General features: G+C 33.8%; 1 protein-coding gene across 1 annotated transcript in view; it reads left to right on the top strand.

The window, feature by feature from the left end:
- Positions 1-286: 286 nt before the first annotated feature.
- LOC147071099 (putative Rho GTPase-activating protein CG5521) overlaps positions 287-25,182 on the top strand; it is a 54,515-nt gene continuing 29,619 nt past the window's right edge. Inside the window, exons 1-5 of the mRNA XM_085948670.1 lie at positions 287-577; positions 10,498-10,608; positions 21,892-22,063; positions 23,112-23,707; positions 24,647-24,970. Of these exons, the coding sequence (XP_085804796.1) occupies positions 472-577; positions 10,498-10,608; positions 21,892-22,063; positions 23,112-23,707; positions 24,647-24,970 (1,309 nt within the window). The 5' untranslated portion in view covers positions 287-471. The remainder of the gene's footprint in view (positions 578-10,497; positions 10,609-21,891; positions 22,064-23,111; positions 23,708-24,646; positions 24,971-25,182) is intronic.

Here is a 25,182-nt window from a genome sequence, read left to right on the forward strand (position 1 = left end):
TAGAATAGATCCCCTCCTGGACGAATAATACCACCTAATAAATTATAATATTATTATTAATGTAACCAAAAAATAAATAGGGTGTGCTAGAACCAAAGAAATTTGATTCTGGCTAGGCCTCAAAAAATCATGACCATAAATCAGTAAAATTAATTTAAGATTCTTCAAGCATTATAATTATAAAAATCAACATAATTTATTTTTGTAGCTGGTATTTGGTACACAGTGTTAATATTATATTTTTTACACAGTATGCAATATGGAAACACCGACCACTAGTGTTGTCATGTCAGTTTAAACATGGCGAAGTTCAACGTACTGTTTACGTCAACTTGAAATTACAATTCACAAATAAAAATGAAACTAATCGGCGAATCTCACGCGGTTCAAGTCATCATGCGGATTCGCCGTGTATATTTTACGAAGTCTCATAATATTCTTTAACCAGCTGCGATAATACGTGACATTGAAATGTTTACCAAAAAATCTCACCAAGACGTCAAAAAATCATCTGTGAAGATACAAGATTCGAAAAAAGATTCAGCTACGAGATTGAAACATTTGAAGATCGTTTTAGGTAAGCCTAGTTACAGTCAAACATCTACAGTGTATTCATTAATCGTTTTACGTATCTTTAAACGTAAAAAGTGGGCGTTTTCGTATCAGGAAATCACCTAATTCACATGTTCTTATTAGTCACCCACTTTTCCATCAGGTATGTATGTTCATAACTGTTGTTTCGAATGCATACATAATTATCATTTCCCATAGCAAACGCTTCGCAGCTTTTGTTCCAATTTCAAATGTCTATCAAATTTGCGCCTTCCAATAAATTTTACACATGTAATACAATCACAATAATAATATTATGTTGTACAATTTATAGTAAACATTATAGATAGCTACATAATTATTGGGTTTCTTTCTTATCTCTGCATTGTTATCATTATTTTTTAATGTACTCTTTTTCAATAATCCATGCCATGCAATAACTTTCTTTAGTACATTATATTTTTAGGTGATGTTTATTTTAGAGTTGTCTAGATTTAGATCAAGTGTCCTTGTTTGGCACACAACATTATTTGGCCTTAAAGTGACGCCTTAATGTGTAGGCTTGATTATTTAAATTAGCTTAAGTATCCTGTACTTTTTTTCTTAAAATTTGGCAACCAAATAATTCTACTAGGCATATTATACCTATTATTTTTTTTTTTCATACTACCGACAAAATATAATATAATATGAGTATAATAAAATAAGAATACAATATAGTCAAATCGCTCTTGTTGTGAAGTGTGTTTATTTTGACCTCTGTTTACATATTATTTTTGATAGTGTTATGAAAATCTCCGAATTACTTCACTTAGTAAATGAAAATTGCATGTTGTGTTTTTTAATGTCAGTTCACACTGTTCAAGTGGTGAAGCATAAGTATAGTGTTAACAGTGGAACTGACAAAAATCGCATAGATATACTGTGGCCTCACCGGAATTCGAACCTGGAGTTTGAAAGAGAAGCCAGTGCCGTATGAATTAGACTATGAGCGACCAATAGATTGGGCGAACAGCTAACAACCATTCTTCGTAAAAAAAGTTTGTTGATTTAACCACTGTCCTCCATGGAGACTGACCGATATGCTTTACTTAGGAACGAACTTTGTTTAAAAAAAATGCTAGTGAATGGAGCATATGAAGAATTAATAGGCTCCCATAAGCGGCTCTGCTCATAGACATTTGGATCTACTCATAAATTTCATTCTTCATAAACAGATAAATATGGTTGAAAAAATAAACTCTACTTACATTGCAATAAGTCATTAGTGCGAATGTACATACATGCACTTCTACAGGTATCTGTATATTCCTTGAAACTTTCACGGTTGTCGGTTATTGTATCTGTTTTTTGGGTTGTCACTGCGTGTTTTTCCTCCTTTTCCCTCAATGTATCGGGTTTAGTTACATATGCCATTATCAAAACATCATGTATCGAAGTGTGTTGTTTGGTATACGAATGCGAACACCATTTTATGTGTGTCAAAAACGGTTCTGTTTAGTTGACAGAGAATATCGCTCAAAGTCAAAAGGGGGTATAACTAGACAACATGAGCATGATGTTTTTGAATTTCGGGTGGGTTCGCTAGTTTTCGGTCAGTTACGAAAACGGCAGCTCGTATTACATGTAGCAAATCGTTAAAATTACTTTCAATATGAATTATTAAATTATTTACAATATAAATCGCGCATTTCTATGACATCTCATCTGATTTACTGTTTTGTTCTGAAAAATAATAATCATCTCTGTCAACCGACTCCGCACCAATGTTTATTATCAGTAATTCTCCATAATGTGTGTCTATTCCTAAATCACTTGCCTATAAGAATCTTCGATTTTTACATCATGCTCACAGCATTTTTTTCCATTAATTCGGAGTATAATTAAGGAATAACCCATCAAAAATTTTATGTTACGTCATATCTCTTGATTTTTTGCCTTCCCGCATTACTCTCTGATTGGTGCTAATAGGTAGGCCAGTTGCATCGTTTGCCGATTTAACAATATTAAATTTTAAATTGTACCGTTTTTTCATCACTTTTAAATATTCGGTCACATTCGGGTTTTCGTGCTTGTATTTGTGAAGATTTTTTGTAATACCCCGATCGAGATGGGGTATTCATTGTAAAACTGTAAATACACTATAATTGTATCGTGTAAAACAGACTTTTCACACATAAACGCAGCGTTTACACACCTACTCTATGCGCACGAAAGTAAGTGTGCTTCAGGTCCGTGCTGAAGTTGTTTAGCTATAGTAGTGTGCTTTGTCAATTGTGACCAGAGATACCAGATCGATTTTGCTGCAATGATCGGATGCCGTGGCGATTTTAAATGTATCCCTTGGTCCTTATTAATATTGTCAGGATCCTGTTGCATTTTAATGGGCCTCTTTACTGAGCTCAAAAAATATCCCTTATTACAGTCTAGTATGTTGGTCTCAAACCTTTTCCGATACAGTGGCATTCGCATTCGTACACCTAAAGTTGCGATTATATTGAGATGCACGTCGCGTACTATCACGTGACGTCACAGTAAGCTGCCGCTACGGGAAAGAAGTGTCTAATGTCGTCTTTCTTGGTGTTAAAATTGTTATCAAAATGTTGCTCCCATTCCGTAGCACATTTTGAATCTTTAAACGAACATTGTCGGTTAGCAAAATCTGCCGAAATCCCAGAACCACAACGAGGTCACCTCACATTGTACCGCACTGCATCTACACCCGCATGACTCAATGAACGTTTTTTATCATTTTCAACATGCCTACACATTTTCAACTCATGTCAAAATCGTGTCTTTTTGTTTTTGGCGGTTGGCACTATGTATTTTCTATAAGAATGTTGTCTATTATCTACGGTCTGCATGTTGGGTTCTGTTCAAAATATTATCTATGGATATAATATTGCATGTAATTTTAACGTACGCACACATAGAAACTGTTAAAATTAATTGAAATTAACATGAATTATGAATAATAATTCAAAATACTAATACATTAGAGTTGGCATTCTCCATCATTGATTTTACAGAGGTGGTGATCGTTCAAAATATTCTGCAAAATGACGAAACCATAGACTAAATTTGTCGCCATGACAGCGTCACAGTACGCGACGTGCATCTCAATATAATCACAACTTAACAGTGCACTTCAATACATTATCTCTTAAGAGGGGGCTCAAGAGAAGGAGATTGAAATATAATCTAGTATCAAAAGGACATCGGCGTCGTTAGGACGTTAATTTAAATCGATATTTTCGCAAAAATCACTAATCATCGGAGATTTTATTTAAAAAAAAAAAAAATATTATTGGTATTGTCGGCCATCTTACACATTATTATTTGATAAACAACTGCACGTGTCCGCCGATCAGAAAACAGGGCTGTCAAAATATTATATGGATTAAATATTTTTAAAATACTGATACTGATTACATACTGATAACTTGGGTGGATATCGTAGCAAACATACTATTGATATATCTACGGGTATATTATTATTATTACCTAATTCAAATTGAGCATAGGTTGATACTCAAATACTATTATAGTATGTTTATGATTTCGAGAAAATAATACGATGGTATATAATCCATATCAATTATTTGAAAACATTACATTTGCACATGTATAATATAGTGAAAAGGTCAGATACCTGTTTAATTTGCAAGATAACATCAAAATTTGTATATACTTACCTAAATGAAGAATGACATTCATGAGTGAGCACGGCTCAAAGCTAGGAAAATGTGTTTTTTTCAATTTGAAAATATTTTAATTGTGTATTATTTTATTACAGATTCATAATACATTATATAACTAATAGAACATACTGTTTGCCCCTGTTGACCCCAGAAACAACAGATCCATTCCACTACGTGAACCACAGTGGATATTATGCCGGGTCCACATTGGCAACATGTCGCCGGCAACCTCGTTAAATTTTACGATAAGTATGATAATTATCGTAAAAGTTCTTTAGCCATTATGATAATTATCGTAAAATTTATCGAGGTTGTCGCGCTACATGTTGCCAGTGTGGACCCGGCATTAGATGCACAAAACTTGAATAAAATATATTATAAATAAAATTTTAAAAGTACAATATAATTAATTGCGTTGACAGCCCTGGCGTCGCCCGCCAGTCGGATGGACTAATAAAAAAATAGTGTCTTGTGACTGTATGTTAATAATTATTTTTAGGCACTCATGATATAAATTATTTCGACAATTGGCTTTACATACAATAATGCTTCTTCCTACCACTTGTTTCACTAGTATAAAAGTGAAGTTGCGCAGCCAATAAAAAGTCACTTTCTTTTTATAATAGGCAGACACTAAATTCTACGTTTTAAAAAATATGCATTAGAATTAAACAATACCTATTATTTTTAATACGTAGGTCCTAAACATTACAAATAAACACTATTCATTAGTAATGTTTTTTGGATAGCACATGAAATAAAAATGTAGGTAGATATCGACACCTCCTACGTATACTATTGTAACTAACAAAATGACGTTTTTCACTTTTTTTCATTTTTCGTATCCATAGTATGTATTACATATGATGCCATTTACAGAATTTCAAAATTCGTATTATAAGTGCGATTTTCAAGCATTGCATATTATTGTATCTCAAATTTCTTGAAATTTTTCCGACGTGAAGTATGGTAACGTATTTGGCAATACTATACGCGGGAAACGCGCGGAGATCTTGCCGCGCGGGTGTATTGTTACTGCTAATTACGATACTTTACTTCGGACGGGAGGTGACACACCGCTACCACTGTGAACTTTCGGTTATATTGTATTTTTGTATGGTTTGGTAAATATTAAATACCATAATGAAGAGATCTAGACAATGTCAACAAATATTGCGCAATATATTCGCCCCTACAGGACTTTAGTGTCAAGAATACAAAAATTGATAGAAAATTTATGCGTGCACAAAAATGTGTGATTAGGCCAGATGGGACAATTAATAGTACAGCGTATAATATTATAGAAACGGATAATAATAGTAAAACAACAATGGACGAAATAAATTCTACCCAGGGAAACTGTGACTTTAGGATTCAAGGTAAGTTAATATTTTTAATCTTTTTCTCGTTAACTATTATTGTATGTAATATTTACCATATTTTACGTCGGAAAAAACTGAAAAAAAATATTGTATCTATCACTTATAATAATTTACGTCGTGCTTATTTTAGTAAAATATATTGTATGTAGTACTTATCATATTATACGGCGACATACAATTTTAGTTGCAATATTATACGCGTGATAACTTTTATAAATTCATGTTTATTTAGTTGTTTTGCTTTTTACAGAGTCATCACTGCCTTCAGGTGCTGATTAAAATATGATAATGGAACTTTTAGACATTATTTGTGACGATGATGAGACTAGTGACAGCGTTGCTGATACAAACAGACTACATTCTCTCGAAAAGATTAATAGTAAAAGTAATTGGATATATTATAAAATATAGAGCTAGTTTTGTGAAAAATCACCTCAAGAGGTACTGTTATCAGAAACTATGAGATTTATAATGCTTTATAATCATTTTTTTTAAAAACCTCAATTATAATGGCTAAGGTTTCGGGTGATCGAAATAAAAGTGGTAATATGTTGCTAAATTAGCGATAAATGAAAAGCAACGCAGAGTTTTTACTGAAACTCAGTCGTGGCGAAATTTTACCATTAAATATCATCTGACGAAATATCAAAATGAAAATAACATGGAGCTGGTTAAGGTCTGTAAAAAAAGTTTCTAGCTACATTTTCTATTTGTGACCAATTCGTATTCACAGCTTTGGACAAGGTGGATAATGAAACTGCCGTTTTAACACCTGATCAACGAAGTCGACACAAAAATTGCAATGTTGTATTAACTGATGATATAAATACCAGTGTTTCCGACCATGTTAAGTCCATCCAACCGGTCGAATCAGATTATGTTCGACAGCGATCAAGCAAACTTTACTTATATGGCGACCTGGATTTTACCCATTTATTTAAACTATATAATGAATGGTATGAACCCATAATATACACACATAAAGCTCAAACAGAAAGGCAGTATCAATTTTATTTTAAATTGTGTTGTGTCACTATGTCCCTAAAAAGGACCAGTGTGTCCAATGTCACATTTTCAAAAACTTACAAGTCCGAGTAGCATCCACGGAGCAACTCCCAGTTTATGGCAAGAACCTTGGTCGTCAGTTAAGATTATTTGATAAACATGATGTTCAATCATTACACGGCAAAATTGTATCTGCGAATTTTGACTTCCAAAAAATTTTGAATGCCTTTCATGGAAATTTGAGTAAGTACATTTTATTATAAACGTAAATTATCAGTTTGAAATTTCAGTTTTTCAAATTACACAAAAGGTAGCTACATGATACATATAGCAGGAAGCTGAAGGCAAACGAGGTGCAAATGAGGACTCAAGTTGCTTACTTATTGTGGTCTATAAGCAAAAGAATTCAGGTTTTGCTCTAACAATATAGGCCAGAACAGAAATCGCATTGTTTATGACTTTAACATGACTGTATTTGGTCCATAAATACAATGTTAATGTAAAGCACACATTTTTGGAAAGGGGACGTACGCAAAATAAAGCCCTGATTGAAAGATGTTCGACAAACAAACAAATTTTTGCACCTCCAGAATGGTACTGTTTAGTTGGATGGACAAAACAAGAAGGAAAACCTGAGGATGTGGTAGAGATCAATCACATAGCATGTTTGATTTCAGAGCTCTATTAAATTATCATATATGGACTAATACAAATTAATATAAATCACAATGATCCGTTTAAGATTAATTACAAGTGCGACTTGTCCAGCACTGTCTACTCGACCATGGTCGTGAAAAGTAACACATAGCACACGCAACGAGAAACTTAATTTTCGGTAAAGGTTCTTTATTCACAAATATTGCCAATTCCAAAAGCTAAGACAGATGATTTACTGCATATGTGCAACAATGGAATCATTCCTGAGCGTTATCTTGAGTTTTTCAGTAATTTTATACCTGTTAATACCTACCACTGAAATTCCACCAGCAGTTTCTGAGGAATCAGCTTAATAATTAATATGTCAGTGTAAAAAATCTCTTCGGTTGTATGTTTTAAATTGTGCATGCTTCTTTTTTCGCATCATATAATTGAAAATTAATTCCAAACTAAAAATATAGTTGCAGAATGATTTCTTTTTCAGTTTCACTTATATTTTAACCTGCACCCTTCCACTTAATCACCCATTGTTATTCTCTTGTTTGATTTTCCTTTGATATTTGATATATTATTTAACCAAAAACGTTGGTTTAAAGTGATTGTAATTTTTCTTTTTTGCTTTTAATTTTATTTCAATATTTACATACTTTCTTGAATTGGATTTTTGATTGAAATTATTTCTTCTCTGTTTTTTTCTGTATGTTTAATTTTTATCATGTCATGAAAGTCTTAAATTTATGTAATGTTTTATTAAATGACAATAAAAGCAATTTTATATAGAGTATTTTTTTCAACCTACCTATCTGACGACCCATACCATAACTTTTAATTATTGTTATTACCGAATTATGATTTTAAATATGCAAAAAATCCTAGGTGAAGGATTGTATCTAACATATACAATATATTTCACCAAAACCATGACGACGTAAATTATGATAAGTATCACATACAACTAAATGCATGTAAGAGGTTCCGCCGTAAACTATTGTATGTGGTTTATACAATATTTCAAACAAATTCTTTTCCGCACTATAATGTTGTAACTGCATTTTCTGATTAACCACAGAAAATATTAGATATCCTTTAATGCAAAACAAATCTATTTATAATTTACAATTGACATCCCAAATTTGGTGCAAAACATTCAAAAGGTCGACTTACACCAAGCTTTTGTATCTTTAAACCGCTCTCCTGTAAAGTTGCGATTTTGAAGTTACAATACTCTACGTAGGAGGTGTCGATATGTATGTCAACATCCTTCGTATATTTAGTTCTCGGACAATTTCAGGTTAAAAAGTTATTAATATATTATTAAGTTTATATCGTGGCTAACACATAATCAAAAAAGTTATCATATCCATCATATCAGTTGCAATACTTCACACCAAAGAACTGATAAACATATTGAATTTAGTAACATTTATTAGAAAGTACTATGTTTTGGTCACCCCATAGCTTCACTTCACAAGCTTCACTTGGAGGGAGTTTATTGAGACAAACATTGGCGGCAACCTTTTTATATTAACTAGTAGACCAGTTATTATGGACCACATGTAAAAAAATCATATTTTCAATTCTCAAGGCCGATTCTGTAGAGCTTCCCCTTAAGAATCACCATTGGAGTGAGCCTGAACATCGATAATAGAAGGAAGTAGAATACACTTTGACAACCCAAAAACCAGATCAAATCTACCTATTTAATGTGTGTAGGAGGTTTTATACCCAATATCATTATTTTGTAGTTACCTCCACACATTTTTGTATGTTTGTCAAGTGAATTTTGAATAGGCTTGTTATCAGAGTGTACATTAATTTTAATGGAGCACTTATCTCGAAATACTGTTGTGTGTATATTATATTACCAGCTGATTATTGCACTGGTAAATTAATTTGATTTTTGCATTTTGTCAAAAGGTCAAAGCTTCATAATTATCAGACCATAAATACTCTCATTTTCTATTAACTTTTGGCTGCTGTAATAAGATGGCAGTCGGTACATGTCACTCAGAATATAATTTGCGAAAATTGATTGTTTTTTTAAATACATTTGAAATAAATCATAATTTACTAGGGTTGCGATATCTATATATGGCACAGAAAACTACTGAAGCAATGCATATAACCTATAGCAAGCAGTGGCGAAGGGTGGAGGTAGGCTGTTAAGATTCGCCATAAATAGTGCAACACCCATGGTGGCCTCGCGGCTTAAGCGTTGGACTATAACGCCGTGGGTCCCAGGTTTGAATACACCCACGGTGGCCACACGGCTTAAGCATTGGACTATAACGCCATGGGTCCCAGGTTCGAATCCTGGGTCTGGCAAGTACACATATTGTTTGTGTCTGTCAGGGTATGGACTTAATAGGTTGAGCAAGTGGCTGACATCCATTTCTCGTAAAAAAACAAAACTCTGTTAATACAAACCTCTACTCTGTGGAGGCCCATATGGTCCTATTAGGATCGGACATGGTCGAATAATAATAAATAAATAGTGCACACTAAATTTTGTCAGTCATACACGTATTTGTTTGCATTGAACTAAGACTACAATTTACAGATGGTGCTGGTTAGTTTTTAAAATTCAATTAAACCCTGCGAAACCAAGCTATAATAGGTAATAGTCAAAAAATACTCGTCATTCAACGAATTCAAATAAATTAAGCAACGGCGTGTGTAATATGTATTCCTAACTCAATTAAAACAAATAAGTATGAATGAAAAAGTGTGCCCAATTTTGTCGGATCGCCCAAAGTATGCCAAAAGTACTATGGTTTGGTTAAGGCAGGGTTTAGGAACTAACCAACACCATCTGTAAATATAGTCTTAGTTCATGAAAACAAATACATATGACTAACAAAGTTTAATGTGCACTATTTATCTCAGATCTTAACAGCCCACCCTCACTCTTCGCCACTGATAGCAATTAGTTAAGTTTTCTACCTGGTAGACTATAATGGATAAACCTGTAATTGAAACAGTGAATTCTGAATTAACCAACAATTTAGACGGAGGGAGAGTCTTGGTTGCTCAGAAGACGACTGAATTTCATGACGGTCCCTCAGCCATTGAGGCCAGACCGAGAAAAGATTTCAGTTTAATATTCTGATGAAAATCTATTGTTTTGTTTGATTATTAACGCATTTTTAACTTTAAACATTCATATTAGTTTTTCTGATATCGTTCTTTCATTGTTTCAGAACATTTCTTGTCGGAGGAAGCGAAGGGATATTTTGAAACAAACTTCAGTCATGTTTATTTCATTCTCTACGACAACTTCATACAGGCAGAGTCCAATTTGCGCCAAAGAGGTAATGTTACTCAATATAAACAATTGTCTATGACAACATTTTAAATATTAAAAACAATAACAAATATTCTGAATGTTAATTATATATTTGATGACAACACAATTTGTTTACTGGTCACAATATTTTGGGTTATGCAGGAAGTTTCTTATATTGTCCAATAAGCAATTGGTGTACCTAATTAAAAGGAATACATATCCGGCTATAAAATTTCTCACAACATAGGCATAAAATAAGAGAGAACAACAATGTATTGACCCAAATTATTGTATCTTCAAAATTATGAAATTGTACCACCTCGATAATATTATAAATGTTACGTTTTTAACTACAAATATAAACTTACTAATGTCATTCATATTATTCTATTGATGTTGCATATTACTATATAAACATTGTAGACTACTAATTTAGAGAGGTTATTGAGATTTCTAGACTACATCTGTACATAGTTATCCCAAATTAACATTGTTTATCAAAAAGAGTGTTGAGGATTTATAATTAATTTTATGTCCACCGCCTACAATTCTCGATAACTTGAATTTCATGTAATGTAATGTACATATAAATTGTACGTAAAACATTTCACCGTGGCACAGTTCGCCGTGAGATTTCTATCGGAAAGAGATGACCGTATAGTACTATACGAACTCCAATTTTATTAGATTCACATTAATTCAATTTTCATAGCTGATTTTGGCAAAATTCATGAATTTAAGAATGGAAACCCAACCAAACCTAACCCATCCTAACAAATAATCCAGTATATCGGCTATTTTCAAAATTTGTTTGCTGCTGGCTTCCTGTAAACCGACAAGAACCGTGTTTTATTTAGACATGAATTTTATTTCAGTACTATACGACCCAGAGGTTGGACGGTCTTTAATATACGGCCATATATTTCCAATACAACATTTCGCGCTGAAGTGTGATATGGTGAACTGCATACGTACAAGTTTCCGGACACGGCACTAAATACATACAGTTGTCTTTAATTTATAAAAGCCATGTTAAAGCAAAACGTTCACAGTAAAAAAATACCTATGGGTCTATTCTATACACATGGCGGCTATCGATGGTAGTTTATCATATTTATGTATTGAAGCGGTGAATTGTTAGCGGTGAACCGTCTAAACTGCCAAAAAGTGCTGTTTTAACTTTCTTGGCTGTGTTAACCTTTAGAGTTAGATAGACAGTTTAGACGGCTAACTTATTGTAACAATTATAATACCTCAATATACAAATATGATAAACTACCATTGATAGCCACCGATAGCCGCCTTGTGTATAGAATAGACCCACTGGTCTGTTTTCTTGGACCATATTATTTCAAAACTGCAAAAAGAGTGTATTACAGTATGTACTACCAATGGAAGCACCCTGAAATTGTAATCAATTTGATATACTTACGCTATCATCCATTTTTCCGCTGTTGATCTAGCTAGAGTAAACCATGTCACAACATTATCTAAAAGGGTAGATTATAAAATATACCAATATGTCTATATATTTAATTCTAAGCCCCCTAATAGACGCTTCAATTTGGTCAGGCAGTTGGGGTGATTTTGTATAAAGCTGTTGGGTTATATTGGGGGCCATCCGACGGCCTGACCAGATCAGAGCGTAGTATACAAGATTATCAATAGTATTTCTCTAGTTTTTCAATATGTAACTATATACTGTGTTCCTTTCTCTTGAGTGTATGATACCAATAATTCTAATGGTGGTTTTCTCTTTCCTTCACAACACACAGAGCTGTCTTTTCACTTGGGTGAGTGGTATATACATATGTTCATGCAAGAAAACGCTATTTATTTAGATAGACTTTGTAGATCAATGGCGAGGGGTGGAGGTGGACTGTTAAGATCCGACATAAATAGTGCCCACTAAATTTTTTCAGTCATACTTATTTGTTTTCGTTAAACTAAGAATACAAGTTGCAGATGGTATTGGTTAGTTTTTAAAAGTGAATAATTGATCCCTGTCTAAGCCAACCCATAATATTTTAAGTATGATTTATTTGTGGTACGACAAAAATAGTTCACACTTTTTCAGTCATGCTTATTTATTTTTGTTGAATTAAGAATACATTATATTACAGATGATGTTGGTTAGTTTTTTTAAATTCAATTAACCCTGCCTAAACTTAACCATAATAGATATCTTCTTCTATCTATAGAATATCTAAAATTGAATGGCATATTTTTAGATATTTTATAGATAGACGAATATTTTTTGACAATCATCAGCTATTATAGCTAGTTTGCTATGTTAGCAGATATGGCCGGGCGTACAGTGCAGGCCATACAAAAAATGCGAACTTATTCGCCTGTCTTTGGACAGCAGATAGAATGCCAGTCTCAAGTGTTTGTTTTGAATAATTTAAAATTCAGAACAATACTGGTCCAATACTGAGACATTTAGCATAATATGATTGGTAAATGGTTATGATAAACTTTCAATATATTTAAAAAAAAAAAAACCTTTATTTTTGCTAAAAAATTTGCGGCCCTGCCGCCATACAAAACCTGGCACAGATCAGGTTATTTAATTATAAAAACTAACCATCACTATCTGCATTTATGTAGTCTTAATTCAATGAATGAACGGCCACGATGACCGATCAGGTTAAGTGTCGGCTTATAATGTCGTGGATCCCAGGTTCTGCACACAATCTGCAATTTGTAGACTTGTACAATGAAAGCAAATACGTATGACTGACAAAGCTTAATGCGGACTATTTATGTCGGATCTTAACAACAGCTTACCTCCACCCTTCGCCACTTTTGTAGATGCATGCTGTAATTCAGTTTTATCGTTTGAAAGTTTTACCAATGGCCGCTTTGGTATAAAATAAACGTGCTGAAATTCTAACCTTTTGCTGCCTGCTGTCCAAACAATGCCTACACACAGATGTCACTGGTGAATTTTTGGATAAACCCTTTTTTGTAACTAATAATATCGACATGTATTTGCATCATTTTATATAATCATCTCGTGGTAGGTTAATAAATTTTTATAAAGGTATTTGTTTTGAATGACTGGCGGGTTATAGATATAATAGAGCGTGTGTAAGACTAATATTGTGTGAAATATCACATAGATGTAAGTACCTTAATTTTTTTTTTAGTCTATTTGTCCATATTATTATGTGTGACTTATTGATTTTTGTTAAAGTGGACCCCTCATAATATGAGCAAATCTTCAATATAAAGATTTACTGCAAAAAAATCATTCATTTTAATTACCCTCAAGTGTCAGTTCGTAAGAAGTCATGCTAACCAATAATTTTACTATTAACATTGACGCATTGATCATGTGATGAATTTTTTTTAAATCTTCACCTTTTAACGTGTGAAATGTATAAGCAAACAAGATTAAAGCAGTTGCCTGCCGTTATGACCAGTTCCTTAAAGCTAGCATGCAAGAAGGACTATTATTAAAGATGCTTTTTTGCTTAAATCCTTGCCGGCATAAAAATTACATAATATTTTATATAACAGGGATTGGGTGAATGGCCGATGATCAATCCTTGTAAATAAAGTTGGTTAAGATACAGCAGCACCTAAAATTTAATAGTGGACAAAATGTCGTATCTCTTTTATCTTTAATGGGTAAAGCTGGGCGGGCTACTTTATAAAAAAATATTGCCAACCTGAATTATGTGAAATTTGAACTTAGGCATTCTTTAGTTTTTATCAACTTCACTCTTCACAATTTATTCTCTTTTGAGTTGTCTAGAACAGGGTTTCCCAAACTATGTTCCGCTGAACCTGAATAGGTGTTCCGCGACTATTTGGAAAGGTTTATACACTACAACACATTTAAAGATCTTCAACTAAGTAGAATTGAGATAAACACACATCACAAACATGCACTAATAGTAAAAAAATGACGCCTGCGCCGCTGTTTCACTACAAGCATACTAACATTTAATAATAGGTGGTTTTGCCATCCTTACAATTTTTGATTATTGTCGATATTTGACATGTCCATAATTGTGCATATCCATATAAAATATAAAAAGGGTCTATTAAAAATACAAAAACTCCCTAAAAATACCTTTAATTATACCTCGAACACCATTTGGAAAATGCAACTGTAGATCGTCACATTGCCTTTAACATTAGCGATAAGTAAGTTGCCCGCCAAAAATCCTAGCCTGGGAGCCCGCTTCGGGATGTACAGGCGGAGGACCATCTTTTGATGAAAGAGGATGAGGCTGACAAGTCTTGTCAGTTTAACAACAGTTGCCAAAATTGGCAGAACGGTTAGCTGCACTATTAAATAACCTACAAAATAAACTTAAGTGTTCCGTTAAAATTTCCGGGTTTGCGAAGTGTTCCATTGCAGAAAGTTTGAGAAACCTTGGTCTAGAAGATGTCAGTCAGATGTCAATCAAAGTTCGTGGTGAGTTCTACCAAACTAAATTAGATATTGACGGATTGGGGTGGGGGTCTTGACTACCTGTAGCCCAGGGGCGTGCATAACCCAACCATAAGCGAGCCAAAAGCACGAATTTGCCTTAAGTGCATAGATATGCTAGAAATCGACTAAATTTTATTATGTCAAAGACCAGAAGAATGGCTCTAGAAATAGGCGAATCTTACTTTTCACTAAACTGCGCACCTAAATATTGAATACAAATTAGCCTAAGGCACTGATGTGTCACATTCGTGTAAAAAAGTAAACAATGTTACTTTTCGATGTGCTAAAAACAGTATAATACAATACACATGTCCCCAAATAAGTAATATTATCATATAAATCAAAATTGTAAGGCTCATAATTATCGTAAGATAACGTACCTAATGAATTCCCAATAATGTTTAAACTTGATTATCTCAGAAGTGTTATTTTGCACTTTTTTGACTTTGGCATGGTTGAGACGATATGTAGTAAAATATGAACACCTTTTTATGATTTGGAGGACAGTGTGCATATGCTACGTCTGAAGGAGAATAGTGAAAAATAATTGAATGCTTTCATACTTCGACTGTTTGTATTGCATTGCAAATCTAAATATTTTATTCCAATATTGACATTGAACTTTTGTAAATCAGTCTAATTTTAAATCTATTAGCATGCTTGCAATATATTATTATTATTATTATTATTGTACCTATATGTAGTAAGTAAGACAGCATAGGTTTTAATTTAATTTTTGTTGTACCTATGAGCGGAATGCAGAAACATTTGTCATAACTAAAATTTCCTTAGCAGAAAACACTATGCAGAAACATTGTCCTTAGTTAAGATCATGTTGTCTATGGTTCACCTCGTCTTAAAGCTTCGTTCGTTTTTTCTATTGAAAATAATACCATATTTAAAAATTCTCTTTCCTATAGCTTAGGTAAATTGTTAAACGATGACAAAAATATGACAACTGCACTTTATAAATGCAATAACTATAAATACATATTAATATTTAATTATAATACTCTTATGTTTTCGTTATCAGTCATTATACGTGATTCCACAGGTACCGCAAAATATTTTTTTAATATGGTAACACTAGCGTCAAGTGTCATTTTATCTGGCATCTTTTTTTTCTGCGGGCTGGCGTATAAAAAACAAAATAATATTCTGAAAGTACATGCCAAACGAATTAACACTATCAATATCCATATTGAGATAAATTGTTAAATGAATTTGAGTGTATGGACTGTTTTATAGACACGCGAATTTATTTTGACAGCAGCTGTCAGTGGTAAATGGTAATACGGAAGGGGGCGTGTTCATAACAAAAGTAGTCTATGGTTAAGGATTCCTTAAGGCTAATGGGTTCATTTGCAAGAATCAAATTTGACGTAAGCGACAAGCATTGGAACAAAATAAACATGTTATTGTATAGGTATATAGAAGTATTATATTATAACATTTTAATGTACACGTGCAATATGCTGCTGTCTGCTGTCTGCCGCCTAAGCGAAGTTTGAGCGAAATCAGGGGTTTCGAAAGTATTATTTAATAAATAATATTTTTTTCCTAACAAATTATATAAATTTTTGTAGGTAGTAGGTAGAATAAATTATAAGAATAAAAATATTAGACCTCCAAATAAGAACGTCATATTATTGATATGCTGAATTTGTGAAGTGATTTGACATTTTCTTGAACCTATCATATTGTAGGATCAAATTCAGTGCAAATATTTTTCAAAAAAAAATCTAATACTTATGTAGGTTTCTGAGGTATTTGAAATATATATACTTATGTATTATATAATTTTCCCACGGCAAATTCGGTGTGTATGAATACAAAAAAAAACGAAAGTGTGAACAAATATAATTTTAATAATTTTCATAAGCTCATTACAAATTATACGTTTAACCCTTTTTGCTTCGCTTTAGGTTCATCCGTACTGAGAGTAAAAGATAAGTCACACATATTACACTTAATAACAAATTCAGATACAGATCCTCTTCTAACTTCGGAAAATATAAATAAATTTGCCATAGTCATGAAAAAAAAATTGAATGACTTGATATTTCAATGAGGCGATTAAAAAATAAATTAAAATTTACAATGCGGCGTCCATCCAAATCTTGAAGCGGTTTCCCAATAGACGCACATTTCGGAAATAAATGAAAGTATAAAATTAATAAAACAATATATTATAACACTAGCTGAAGTACCCGGCTTCGCACAGGGTCGCTTCGTGGATATATTTATCTAAAATATCTGCAATACAATATGCCAATATGAAAATAATTCTAATAGGAGTAAAGGTCAAACAAAAAACACTAAATTAAAATCGAATCCACAATATACAAACGTTATAAATAGTATTAATATGTAATTAATATGTATGTAACGAAGAAGAAGAGGCGGGTTCAATCTGAAATTCGAGACCTCCACCACGCACTCCGGCTCGTCAGCCGCCGTCTACCCTCCAAATGTTGTCGAAATCCGACTGCGCCTGTGGATTTTTATAAACAAAAACCGACACAACGGTACAAACATACAAACATCCAAATATATTTTCGAAATTATAGTAAGTATAGATAATAAATAAAAACGGGAAGTGAAATATGTGTTATTTATATCATTGAAACAATACACGTATTAAAAATTAAATCAATCCAAAAATTGTTTATAGGTACGAGGGTGGGTCAATAAGTCCTTAGAAAAGCCGACAGGTGGCGCGACTAGTACTGCAAGCGGTTTGTTTTCATGCAGCGGCACTACCGATTCAGTATGCTGCGAAGTTTCAATCAGATTGGTCGGGTTGTTGTGTGTTTCTCGTACATTTAAAAAAAAAATTTGCTTGTGGAAAATGGAAAAATGGAAAATGGAGAAAATTGAGTTTAGAGTTGTTATTAAACATTTTAATATAAAAGGGTTAACAGCAAAGGAAATAAAAAATGAGTTGGATTTAGTTCACGGCATATCTGCTCCTTCACTTGCAACTATTTATAACTGGTTAAATGAATTTAAACGTGGTCGTACATCAACAAAGGATGAACCACGCTCAGGACGTCCTGTAGAGGTGACTACACCAGAAATGATCAATAAAATCCACGATATGGTGTTAAGTGACCGAAGATTAAAGTTGAGTGAGATAATTGAGGTTACAGGGATCTCAAAAGGTAGCGTCATTTTTATTTTACATGACAAATTGGGCATGAAAAATATTTCTGCAAGATGGGTGCCGCGTTTGCTCACAGTCGACAATAAATGCAGTAGGGTGGTGGCCTCTAAAGCCCTGTTGTCGCTCATGCAACGCAATCCGGATGAATTTTTTCGTCGCTTTGTGACTGTAGATGAAACATGGATACACCACTATACTCCCGAGACGAAAGAACAGTCAAAGCAGTGGATTGCGAAGGCAAACCATGTCCAAAGAAGGCGAAAACCGTAAAATCAGCTGGTAAGGTTATGGCTACTGTATTTTGGGATGCACGTGAAATTATTTTCGTTGACTATTTGGAAAAAGGAAAAACAATAACAGGGGATTATTATGCATCTTTATTGGACCAGCTAAAAAACAAAATTGAAGAAAAACGGCCTCATTTAAACAGGAAAAAAATCCTCTTTCATCAGGACAATGCCCGTGTTCACACATGTTTACGATCAATGGCTAAAATTGAAGAATTGAAGTTCGAATTGGTCGACCACCCACCGTATTCGCCAGATTTAGCCCCCAGTGACTTTTTCCTTTTCCCAAACTTAAAAAAATGGCTAAGTGGACAACGTTTTTTTCAAATGAAGAAGTCATCGATCGGACAAATGCTTATTTTGAGGACCTTCCGAAAACTTATTTTTCTGACGGTTTAAAAAAAATTGAGAAACGTCTAACCAAGTGTATTGAGCTCCAAGGAAATTATGTTGAGAAATAAAAAAAAAATACAAAAATAAAACCAGTTTTAATGCGTTTTTCTAAGGAATTATTGACCCACCCTCGTATCCAAATTAAGAAACTATTTAATGTGTATGATTATAATTATTGATAACACCTGGCCGGCCTATAATAATGAATATGGGCCGATAATAATAGAATTCATGTCTCCGTCCAACATTGGACGAGGGTTGTCCACTGATTTTTTTTTAAATGTTTGATTTCTAACATTTAATTAATATAAAATAATAATGCGTTTGCGGCTAGATAACTAACTCATTGGCACCGGGGAAGTGGAATGCGCATTATGCGCAATTAATTTTTAAATGGCAAATATCACGTTAATTATTACATTATTTAAAATGCCCCGGTGGCAACGAACTATGTTACATTAAATACCATTATCTCCTCAGCGGAGCATATGGAGGCTTATACTATCAGACTTTTTATGAGGAATGGTAGTTAATCTGGATAAAACACACATTGCAAAAACATGTAATTTTGCCAGACGTGGGATTCGAACCCACACCCACTGCGCTATGCCAACTACTCCACTGTAGGATAGTAAAAAATAATATTCTTTTCGACCGTATCCGATCCTAATAGGATCATATGGGCCTCCACAGAGTGGAGGTTTGTATTGACAGATTTTTGTTTTTACAATAAATGTATGTCAGCCACTTGCTCAACCTATTAGATCCATACTTGTGACTCATACACAAATTGAAAAACAATATGTGTACTTGTTAGACCCAGGATTCGAACCTGGGACCCACGACGCAATAAGCCAACGCTTACGCCGCGTGGCTATCATGGGTGTGTTATAAAAATAATAATTATCATAAAATAAATTGCTAACGGAAAGGCATGATTATCTGAAGATACAAAATAATATTGTACCGTTGGGCAATCATTTGAAATGTTTTTCCACTTCGACGGCGACCAGCGCATGGTTTGGCTAATGTACCGCTCATGATTTTCCCATGTATAATACGAAGCCACCTTCAAAGAATGTTTAGTAAATTATCTTTTGAATAAACTTGCACAAAAATCTAATAAAATATTTTTGATTTCAAGAAATTCACGCAAGCTACCTTATAAAATATGTGGCAACCCTATGACTGGCTTAAGTTTTGTTTAACACTGTTGTTATGTAAATATTACGTCTGTCAAAATAATATTCCGCGATGAACTAAATTCTGGAACAAAAAAAACACGTCCTCACTGCGTCCCAGTTGGTCGCCGACTAACAGTGGCGAAGGGTGGAGGTAGGCTGTTAAGATCCGCCATAAATAGTGCACATTAAACTTTTTCAGACATACATATTTGTTTTCATTGAAATAAGACTACAATTTACAGATAATGTTGGTTAGATTTAAAAAAATCAATTAAACCCTGAAAAACCAAGCCATAATAGATAATAGTCAAAAAATACACGTCTATCTATAAAATATCTAAAATTATGCAATTAAATCATACATAACTTTGAGCATTTTATAGATAGAATAATATTTTTTATTTATTATAGTTTGATTTACGCAGGACTTAATGAATTAAAAAAATGAACCAACAATATGTGTAATATGTAGTTTTAATCCAACGAAAACAAATAACTATGAGTGAAAAATTGTGCACAATTTTGTCGTATTGCCCAAATTAGACCAAATCTATTATGGTTTCGTTTAGGCAGAGTTTAATTGATTTTTAAAAACTAACTAACACCATCTGTAAATTGTAGTCTTAATTCAATAAAAACAAATACATATGACTAACATAGCTTAGTGTGCACTATTTATAGCGAATCTTAACAGCCTACCTCCACCCTTCGCCACTGCCGACTAACTATATTAATATCGAAAGAATGAAAAAACTGTATGGATCAATCAATCAAATTGCCTTTTTTTAATAATTCTGCAAAATAATTATATTTCTAAAACGTCTGAAAACAGGATAAATACATGAAAATGTACGACGTGTTTTAGTAATACAGCGTCACTAATTATACCAAATGTATGGGGTTTTATTTATTTTTTCATTGTTAATTATTATTTATAGTATTACGTGAATGTTATATTATAATAAAAAAAATATTTTTATTGTGCAGTATATATTATTTTGTGAGAAAAAATCATTCAAAATTGGCTGATGTATACTCAAACTAAAATGGCTTTAAAATCTTTATTTTTCCGAAATTAAAAAAAGTACGTGAGTTAATCAATGAAATGTATTGTTTTACCCATTTCTTTGATACAATATATACCTGCAAAACTATTATTAAGCTCAACATTCATTGTGGCGTGACAGTCGTTTTGACCAATTTCGAAAACAGGACTGACTAATTGTCATTTATTTTAAAAAGTAAAGCGATTCGAAAAATTTTAATGACACAGAACGTTTTAGTTGAATACTATTTATTAGATTTTAAATAAATAAAGAGTATATTGTGTATCAATTCGTTTTAAACATGCTTATCATTTCCGCGATTCCGAGAAGACAGGAAAAAACGGGTCCAATGGCCTTAACTCTATACTCAGTATAGTCTATAGTTAACTCATGCTTTTCGGCAACTTATCCTTAAGATCGAAATCTTGGATTCTGCATGGGGCTCTATGTGTTTTGAAATTTTAACTGAAATTATTCACTATTTTTGCGTGATTTTGTGGTATTTATCTCATTATGAATTCTTGAGAATCATTCATGACTGCGGTTCGTAAATTTTTTATAATTAATGCGTATCACTATAACTAGAAATCACCTATATATAAAATTATATTTTCCTTTCCTAACATTAATCAATTATATATTTTGGTATGCTGGTTGCTTTTAAGATAAAATGAATGCATTTTGAGTTACATTTATTAAAACTATCATATAAGCATTAGTAAAAATCATCTCTTTTAAAATTAAATTAATTCATGATAAAAACAAATGATTCTCCAATTCAGTCCACAAAGCGGGACGGGAAGAGTTGGAAGGTGTCCTATCGCTGTTAGAGAAGGTGCTGTGCCTGCTACCGGAACTACTCGGTAAAAGATGGCAGCTGCACTCTCTCACCAGGATATTCTCCAAACTCCTACACAAGGGGAACACGCAGAGGTTACGGGCCGAAGCCATCAGGTAAGAAACCACCAATGCGTAAACTGGATAATTTGACTTTTCATAGTATGGCTTCAGTAAAGTAATCGATTTTGACAATCAGTTCGAAAGAAACGACATACTGCCACGTCCTTGGTCATTGATATGTTTGACAGAAAATATTTATTATTACTGAACTGAACTGTGACTTTCATAGTAATCCTGACAGCGTCGCAGGAAGAATGTTCTAACATCCTGGTTTTTAACAGCATGCTTTGGGGTGTGAAGAAGTCCTTGTTTGACCACACCCAATGTATCTAACTGAGCCTAAATGAGAAGAGACCTCTCTCGCTATATCGCACCGTGAGTGTAAAACCAAGGTATCTGCAAATTTTTCAATTTCGAGATTAAATGCAAAACAACTGCAAAAGTCGTGAACTTGATAATGTAAAAGTGAAGTAACTGAAAGAACATGCAATATAATGTAGATAGAAACCAAATATTATGGTTTTTTTTTAGAAACTCTATTTCTCCTAACAAAACGAAGACTTCAAACCCTAGTATATCCAAAATATGTCTTTTGCAGATGCCTTGGTTTTACACTCACGGTGCAAATGATGTTGCAAATGTATTACATGTTAAGTAATTGTAGAGTTGAGGATTAGAGGGATGCAAACGTGACTAACTTGAGTAAATCAACTTCAAAGTTAAACATAAATCTTACATAAATGTTACCATTCTTTAAATTCAGTCTGGTGCTCAAATGATACATTATTGCAATGCCAAGAAAAAATATTAATATTCCTTTATTAGGGGCACAAGTCAAAACATTCCTGACAATAATACATTTTTATAAACAGGTTCATGGAATGTATGTTAGGAATAAAATGATCATAAGTTTTTCATATAAAGCAGTTAAATGGTTGAATCCTTTTTCACGCATAAATATGTGTTACTCAGAAAACTACTCATAACTAATTTTTTACATGTGTCACTTGTACCCCTTTACTATATTCCTTTTGTAGAAACCAGGTGGCAATGGCCAACTGAAGTGTCTATGTATTCTGCAGAGTGTATATTTCTTTCACAGATATTTTCTGCTGTGGTATCAAGCCCTGGGCGAAAATGCTCCGGCCGAGGTGCACTACATGTTCGCCACCCTTGTCCCCGGCTTTCCGGACCCCCAGATATCTCCGTCCGGCACTCCGGCAAGCTCCGGCCTCTGTCCCAAGCTGGGAGACGTGCCCCAAGAGACTGCCGAATACAACATATCAAATATCCTCCAACATCCAAATTTTTCATCCAGCGAATCCACTCCCATAAAACGGGTATCCTTGTCGCCAGAACAGCATGTCATGTCGACCGGAGTCATGGGGAAATTGGCAAACGTGTCGGCATCTATATTCCACGATACGAATGTCTTGAATCCGGTGCAGAATGTGGAGATTTACCCCCTCTTACCGGCCGGTGGGCACGACAAGATTGTCGAAAATGAGTCCAAGTATTTCCTTGAGATCCTGCTGGAGGGCATGGCCACCACAGTCACCAAGGTGCACTGGAGAGAGAAGACTCACAATAAGGCCATGAAAGCCTTTGCATTTCTCTTGGAGAAGTTCAAGATGTTTTATCTTCCGCATATCTGTCCACAGTTTGATCACAATAGTTCATTATACCAGCCTAATCTAGGTAAGTTGTTTTTAGTTATTTTTTAACTAAACTAAGTTTTACAGATGATAATGTCGATATTATATGACTATCAATTTACAATCATTCAATTGATATTGCATGTCAATTAAAAAATATTCGAATAAGTATCGGCGATCGAAATTTGAAAAATGGCAACAATTCTTATTGTTGCCTCACTAGCTCACTACTTTCGCATCTGCCATTCTATTTTGATCTATGCATGGCATTTTCACATTACTTCGATTTAATGTAACTCAATATTCAATGCATCTCAGCTTTAGTATATGGCAGTCATGACCGACTTGAAGTGACCTGTGAACTATTATCTATTTAGTATTAAAACCGGTAGTGATTTACTATACTCTACCTATGTCAGTCCTCAACGTAAACATATTATATTTGACTGAAGGCATTGAGGTGTTCTAAATTTTAAAAGAAATTGATTTTACCGGAACAAAGAAATACTTATTAAGTATATGTTGTGAAAATTATTTTTTGGCCTTCTCTTTAGCACTCATTGCAATCATTGTCAAAATATTCTCCTACCGTGCAAAAGAGCCGACTGTGCGACAGTAAAGGGAACTGTGCCTCAGTTTGAAACACAGGGATCCACATCTTTTCTTTCTCTCACCTCTGCAGCAGGCCACGATGATGCAATACAAATTAAGTAATACTACAAAGTCACGCGGGGTTCCTTATGGTCAATTTTTAAACAACTTTCATGTTATCTGGTTAAAGAAATATAAATAGGAATGGTTAATGCTACCCATTCAAAACTGAATGTTCAAAATTAATTTATTTAAAAATTAATTCAACCAAAATCTATCAACCGGTCGACATGCCTGGTATAAACATAGCATGATAAAAATAATAGTTGCATTGTATTAATTAATTTAATCTCGCTGGGCAATAATATAATATACATTGAACTATTTTTAGATCTCCCAGTCCACCATCCGGTGGTAGAAGACGAATACATCCAGTGCCGCGTGGCATTGATAAAATGGGTAGCCAACTATGCCCATGTCACCAAGAAACCCAACGAGGGCTCAATGCAGCTGTCCTCCATGTCTTCCACACACTCACATGGCAGCAGCCTCACTCCGACCCCCACCCCCTCCATGCTGAACACTCAGCACACCATGAGCTCGCTCACCAGCCACAGTGAGGAGTCGGAGCAGTCTTTCACTGTCAGCACGGCTGGCGACATCTACCGAGGGAACCCACAGGAGCATAGTATGAGTCATCCGAGTTTGGATTCTGGTAAGATGCTGTCAGAAATGATTATTCAATATATATCTATTGACACTATTAATCCGGCGGCATAGTTCTGGAAATTCAAGGAATTTTGCGCCTTTATTTTATAAAAGCATGAACTTTAGCATGCTGAATAAGCATATCCTAAGGGATTTTTAAGATATTGAGCCGTTTCAAAATTTCCTCATGGACTCCTCCCTGCATTCCAAAATCTTATT

Source organism: Rhyacophila brunnea, unplaced genomic scaffold, assembly GCF_057557595.1.
Source record: "Rhyacophila brunnea isolate RB1 unplaced genomic scaffold, BYU_Rbru_1.0 scaffold_20, whole genome shotgun sequence".
Taxonomy (NCBI): Eukaryota; Metazoa; Arthropoda; class Insecta; order Trichoptera; family Rhyacophilidae; genus Rhyacophila; species Rhyacophila brunnea.